The following is a 6,989-nucleotide window of genomic DNA, read 5'->3' as shown; positions in this document are numbered from 1 at the left end:
TGTGAGTTGAAATCAACTCGGTGGCAGTGGGTATAACTGTGGTTTTAATCCTGCTTGAGAATGGGCTTTCTCTGCTAGGAGGCCATATCAGTGTAGGGAGAGTTTTAGACGGGTTCCCGTTGGGATCTGAACAGAACAGGTGAAGACACGGATGCACAGGGGAGGCCAGAGACCATGCCACAGGAAGAGCACAGGGGAGGCCAGAGACCATGCCACAGGAAGAGCACCGGGGAACAGAAGCTGAAGGACAAGGGCCTGATTGCAGAGCCAACCGAGACAGAAAGGCTTCTCTGAGAACTGGGGCCTGGAGTCCAGACTTCCCGCCTCCTACATGGGGAGCGAATACATTTGTTTGAATACATCCATTTGTGGTATTTCTTTTGTAGCCACGCCAGAAATCTCCCCAGAGCACGGAATTACTGTACCCCAAAGAACTAGTCAACAATCCACCATTTCAGGAGGTGGCACATGAGCAAGAACCAATGGTGCTGAAGGAAGACGTTCAAGCTGCATTGAAAGCATTGGCCAAAACCAAGGCTGCAGGAATTGTTCAGATACCGATTGAAATGATTCAACAAGCGATGAAGCATGGAAAGCATTCACTTGCCTATGTCAGGAAATTTGGAAAAGCGCTATTTGCATTGAAATAGGCTAGTCTACATTCTAAAAGTAGTGTTTAAGATTCATTGGGCTTCCCTGACCCAAGGAGTTCTGTTTTTCTAGAAAACTTGTGTATTTTCAGACATCCTTTCCTTCCACATAGCTTCTTCCTCTATTTCCTTTTCCTTGGAACTCTGATTTCATTTATGTTTCGTCTGTCTCACTCCAGTCGAGCTGACTCTTACACTTTCAATCGAACTGACATTTATTACGGAAAAGAGAAATTTGTTTTTATTTTAATACTGTATTCTATGCTTCCAATTTTGCCTTTAGCATTGTCTAAACTTTTTGATTTTATTGGCTTTTCCCTTTTAAGTATTTTATATCACTTCTCAAGGGTCTATTTACTTCATATCTACCTGAAGTCATATGGTTTTATGGATTATATGGTCTCATTCTGTCTTTGTTCATTTATTTGCTCCTTTGAAAAAAATAAAAACCCTGCTTTCTTTAAATATATTAATTATTTATTTTCTATTTTTTACCTGATAAGCATAAAACCTGACATCTTTGTGTCTAATTCTGTTGTCTGCTATTTTAATTCAATGTGTATTTATTTATTTGACACTATGAAATGTTCTGTTCCTTGGAACATAGGCATTCCTGAGTCCTCGGTAAGAATAAAATGGCTGTGTGTGTGACCTCCTCCCTGGGGGACAGACAACCAAAAAGTGGGTGAAGGGAGACATCGGACAGGGCAAGATATGACAAAATACCCATTTATAAACTATCAAGGGCTCATGGGGGAGCAGGGAGGGAGGGGAAAAATGAGGACCTAATGTCGGGGGTTTAAATGGAGAGAAAATGTTTTGAGAAACGATGTACAAACGTGCTTTACACAATTGATGTGTGTATGGATTGGGATAACAGTTGTATGAGCCCCTAATAAATAAAATGTTAAAAAAAAAAAGAATAAAATGGCTATGGAAAACTATAAAAAGACAACAAAAACCTCCGCAGAGTTAGAAAAGAAAGACTTCACTTTGCATACGTGATCACAACATTCCCTTGCTGTTCTTCAGGATAAATCCCAAACCCCAAACAAGCAAACACCTCACTGCCATCGAGTCCATATGACTCATAGCGGTCAAGGTAGAATGGCCTTTGTGAGTTTCCACGACTGGAACAGTTTATGGGAGTAGAAAGTCCCACCTTCCTCCTTTGGAGAATGCTGGTGGTTTCAAACTTCAGACCTTGCAGACCACAGCCCAGTGTGTAACCACCGTGCCACCGGGGCTCCACTCAGTTCTGTCTTACAATGTGGGAGTGGTGTGGGGCTGGGGGTGGTGGGGTAGGCAAGCCCATTCCTATTCCACCGTCCTTAGATGTAAACTGGAGCCCAGGGCTAATGTGTGTGAGCATTCACCTCTAAACCAGCATGTTTGGAAGCAAGAATGGAAGGGCAAGGGGTGAAAAGCCATTCATTGAAACCCGTCTCTGTCTTTCCAGTCTCGAGTTTTGCTTCTGAGTTCCTGTCACCTGGGCCAGGGAAGACGTAAGCCCAGGCCATGCCCAGCCCTCTCAGTGTCCTAACAGGTACAGGAGCATCTCCAGCCACATTGCCCCAAGGCCAGGCCGGGGCGAGGAGACAGGTAAAAAGGGAGGAAAACAGCTGTGAAAGCAGGGGAGCAGTTCAGGCCCAGCGGGTCCCAGGCTCTCACACGTCCAGTGTGAGATCAGAGCCCAGCACAGCGTCGGCCAATCGTCTTCATGAGCAGGGTGGGAGAGTCTGGATACTCTTGGTTTCTAGCAATCCAAGTGTCCGGTGTTCTTGAAGACCCCACGGATTTCTGCTGACTGGAATGATGATCATTTTACAGAAGGGGGAAAAGAAAGATGTGTTTAGGAGTTCTTAACCATGATTTCCCACGGCAAGAAGCCAGGATAGGGTGAGAGGCCTGCTGGTAGGAGACTCTGAAGATGGGTCTGAGGGTTTTCCAAGTGTGTGTGTGTGTGTGTGTGTGTGTGTGTGTGTGTGTGTGTGTAAGAGAGAGAGAGAGAGAGAGAGAAATGCAGCGACAGAGACAGAGAGAGGAGGTAAGAACACACCCTCACATTTCCTAAGGCGTCCCTGGGTGGTGCAATGGATGAAGCCGTTGGCTGTTGATGGATCACATGGCAGGACGGGGTGAAAAGCCATTCATTGTCCACCATCTCTGTCTTTCCAGTCTCGGGTTTTGCATCTGAGGGGTGCCTTCCAAGAAAGGCTGGGCAAATCTGCCTCCAAAGGTCACAGCCAGGAAACCCTGCAGCGTATGGGGTCGACTGGAGTCGGGATCGACTCCGTGGCAACTGTGTTTTGTTTGGGTCTAACATGCCCCAGGCTCGCTGGCAGAGCCCCAGACGCACAAACCATTTCTGATGGGGGCTGTTTGGGCCTTTGTCTAGACCTGCTTCTGTCAGAGATGGATCTGCCAAGCCCCGGTCTAGACTCTCCTACTTCCTTTCGGCAGACTTCCCTGCTCAGCCCAGCGGAGGTTGTGAAGACTTACCTTTCAAAGTACTGATACACTGCTTCTCAGAAGGCAGAGGGAGGCGTGGGGGCCCAGGGACCAGGGCCTCCACCCGCACGCAGTACAGAGTGTCCGGCTCCAGCCAGGGGACCACCAGGGAGCCGTTGGCCACACACTGCCACCACTAAGAGGGGCATGACAAACAGCCGTTAGCGCCTCAGACTTCAGGGACCAGCCCCAAGAAGCCAGTGTCAAGCCTGGTTAGGTCATTTGCGAAACCCGCAAGTCTCTTTTCAGGAACAACTTTAAAATGCACTTTTCCTTTAGCTCCGTTGTGTGGCTGGGAAAGGAATGGGAGCGATTCTAAACACATGAACCTGGGAGAGCTGGAATGTGAGAGGCCTGACTAGCTTTTCTGGGTCTTAAAAAATCTCTGCTTTTGACAGGTTGCCGCCTTAACACCTCGATAGCACTTGTTTTCTCTCAGTCTCTCTCGCTCTCTTTGTCTCTCACTCACTCTCTTGCCACTGGGTCCATGCTGATTCGTAGCCACTCTATAGGACAGAGTAGAACTGGCCCTTTGCGTTTCTGAGACTGTACATCTGTACAGCAGCAGACAGACCCATCTCTCTCCCTCAGAATGGCTAATGGGTTTAAATAGCCGACTTGGAGGTGAATAGCCCCATGCTATTCGACTATACTACTACTACTAAGACTGTACTATACTACTAACCCTCCTCACCACTGTTTCTCACTGCCATGAAGTCAATGCTGACTCATAGCAACCCTATAGGACAGGGTAGAACTGCCTCTGTGGGTTTCCAAGAGGAAACTCTTTATGGGAGTAGAAAGCCTCCTTTCTCCCGTGAAGCTGCTGGTGGCTTGGAATTGCTGACCTTGCGGTTGGCAGCCCGATGAGTACCCACTACATCACCAGGGCTCCTATCCCTTGTTTGTAAAAAAACAAAACAAAACAAAAAACCCCAAACTCACTGCCTCGGAGTCAATGCTGACTCACAGCGACTTCCCTGTGGGGGTTCAAGATGATAACCATTTACAGGAGTAGAAAGCCTGGTCTCTTGCCCACCAAGCTGCTGGTGGTTTCTAACTGCCAGCCAGGAGGGTCGGAGACCATCTCGTGACCACTACACCTCCAGGGCTCCTGTCACTTGTGTTAGTGAGCAACATTTGAGTTTTCCTTCTCTGATGGGGTTCAGCCTTAACAGGCTTTGCTTTTGCAACGCTATTGCAGCAGCATATTGGTGACTGTGCTGATTGAACTTGGTCCTCCCTTTTTCGAACTGCCAGGTGATTTGCAAAGTCCAGCCTCGTGAAAGGAAGCAGGCAGTCAGCTCCGCTCCAGCAGCCACACCGCCTGTGCTTCCAGAGCACAGTAGAGAACTTCCGAGGCAGCTCTTCAAATCTTCTGCACACGAGCGTCACCTGGAGCTCATAGGACACCTCTTTGGAGTCATACATCTTCCCAGGCTCACATGCTAAGCATCACAGCCCGGGAGCTGCTTGCCCAGTGTGGGTTACCGAGGGTAACACACATAACTCGAAGGTGGGCTGCCCGAGCCGGCGCCAGGCTTACCATTCTGTGGGATTGGGGGCTGTACATGGACACATTGTACACCAGCGCCGGGTACACCTGCTGCATGGACACAGCACCTTCTTCCAGAGTTCTCCTCCACTTCTCAGAAGCCGTCAGAACCACGGAGATGGACTTCTCACCAGCAGTCAGGGCAACAGCTGGTGGACCGATCTGTGCTGATGGGGCAGGGAGGGCACACAGTCATTTCATGTTCAGGTGTGAAAATCTGCCTTAGGTAAACTTGCGAGTTGATGACGATGTCATCCCACCGAGGTCAAAGTCCCCGGACTCACCCCTTCAGATGAGATGCTGGAGGTGGGCTCAGGCTATGCCAAATCTTGAAACCATCATTGCACCCACTCTGACATGCGAAACATTATGATTCAAACCCAAGCCTTAGATTGCGTAGTTTCTCATCACACGGACAAGCAGGGATGGCCTTGATAACGCTCGTGGACTTGAAAAGTTGGTGGTCACAAACAGGGCTAGGACTTTACAGGTATAAAAACCAAGCAGGCACAAATCAAGAGCCGCTAAGGAGCCCTGGTAGCATAATGAGTTATACATGAAACTGCTAACCAGCCGGTCAGAGGTTCAAACCCAGCAGCCGCTCTGTGGAAGAGAGATGAGACTGTCTGCTCCCCTAGAGATTCAAAGGCTTGGAAACCCAAAGGGGCAGTGCTCCCCTGTCCTATGGAATTGCTGCGTAGGATGGACTTAATGTGCTGGAAATGATCGAGAAGCGGAACCAGCCAGCTTTGACCACAAAGGGGTGGGTGGCCCATGGAAAAGAGGCCATTGTTTTACTTACTTTCCAAGTATGGGTAGAACCGTCCCGTTTCTGTCCATTTGGAACAAGTTGCTTTCCTACTGGCCTTAACCCTGGCATAATATTGGTGCTCGTAGTCGGAGGTTTCAGCCGAGAGGTCACAGTACGTCCTGTTGGATTTCCTGCACTCGGGTTTGTCTAGCCATTTCTTCTGGCCATATCTGTGAGGGCAGAGATGACGAATTAACAAACAGGTGCCCCTTATACCTTACCATTAAAGAAATAGAACAAAAGCCAGTCATTACATAAAACTGAATGGAGCTTAAGCACTTCTCTTCTGCAAAACAAGTGCCTGTCATTGAGATTAAAAGGAAGGGAAAAAAAGAAATGTCTTTTTGCCGCTGGCAATTTTGTTCATTAGCTGTCAGGAACATGAGTCAGAGTTTCTGTAATCACCTTCCTTTTCGGTGAGTTATTATGCGGGCAGCACATTGGAAGGCATCTACTTTATTTTCTCACAGTAAAGATCTTACATTTTAGGCGATTAATTCTTCTGGCCGTTATATATGTTTTCAGTCCGTCGCGAATGTTAAAGGTCACTGTGATGGGCAGTTTTAAGAAAAGCTCATCTTGATTTTCCCCTTGGGGGAGGGAGTTCTTTGGCACTCATATAAAACGCAAGCGCTTCCAGGCGTCAAACGTTCCAGGGGAACGTTCCCTAAGTTGATGCACGCACCCAAGTCTACATTTTCAATAACTAGAGTGATGACGATGCTGGTGTCAGTGACTAGGTTGGTCAGATCTATTATTCCTTTCCTTTGTTCAAGACACAACACCCGTAGCGCATAAGGAGGGTACGTCCGAAGGAGAGAGGGTTAACTTTGCAGCAGAAAGGGGCTAAGTGGCAGGCAGTGAAGACGGGGCAGTGCCAAGTTACAATATAGAGTTTATGCAGCAAGAATGTGAGAACTTAGAATGTAGTTATCAGATGCATTTATTTCGACGGGTATTTAAGTGATGAGTACTGGTCTCCTCTCCTAGACCAGTACAAATCTTTCTGGTCATTGAAGTTAGTTATAAAGTGTAATCAGTTAGAGGGTCTTCTCCGCGGCTTTTAGCCTAGGCTCCTCCTAGGCCAAAGAGTTATGTAAAAAATTCTCCAGTGCCTTTTACAGATAATTAGAGCAAGAAGGGAATTGAGTTAAGTCATAACTGCAACATCCTGTGCTGTAGGGGGCTATTGTCAGATGCTTTAAACTCAGTCATCATCTTCACAAGGAAGTGGGTGTGATTATGGTCGCTGTCCAGCTGATCATCATCACCACCCCCACTGCCCGCTGGTGGTAGAGGAGTCTGAAAGGGTCGGTGGAGGCCAAAGGAGAACCGTGTTAGGAAGTTGGAAGCAAATGCAAGGGTGTTGAGGGGACAAGATCAGAGGCATGTTATTTATTTATTTATTTTTAAAATCATTTTATTAGGGGTTCATACAACTCCCATCACAATCCATACACAC

At 47.6% G+C, this 6,989-nt stretch overlaps 1 protein-coding gene across 1 annotated transcript in view; it reads right to left on the bottom strand.

Annotated features, from left to right (window-relative positions):
• The window catches only part of IL20RA (interleukin 20 receptor subunit alpha), a 28,340-nt gene that overhangs the window by 6,715 nt on the left and 14,636 nt on the right, over nt 1–6,989 (bottom strand). Inside the window, exons 2-4 of the mRNA XM_004702148.2 lie at nt 5,519–5,697; nt 4,708–4,883; nt 3,153–3,297 (exon numbers count right to left, since the gene is read on the bottom strand). Coding sequence (XP_004702205.1) covers nt 3,153–3,297; nt 4,708–4,883; nt 5,519–5,697 — 500 coding nt within the window. The remainder of the gene's footprint in view (nt 1–3,152; nt 3,298–4,707; nt 4,884–5,518; nt 5,698–6,989) is intronic.

The sequence above is a fragment of the Echinops telfairi genome, unplaced genomic scaffold, assembly GCF_000313985.2.
Source record: "Echinops telfairi isolate 266 unplaced genomic scaffold, ASM31398v2 ScPeMD7_3533;HRSCAF=4204_0, whole genome shotgun sequence".
NCBI lineage: Eukaryota > Metazoa > Chordata > Mammalia > Afrosoricida > Tenrecidae > Echinops > Echinops telfairi.
Note: the sequence above shows the minus strand (reverse complement) of the source record. Positions and strands in the feature narration are given on the sequence as shown.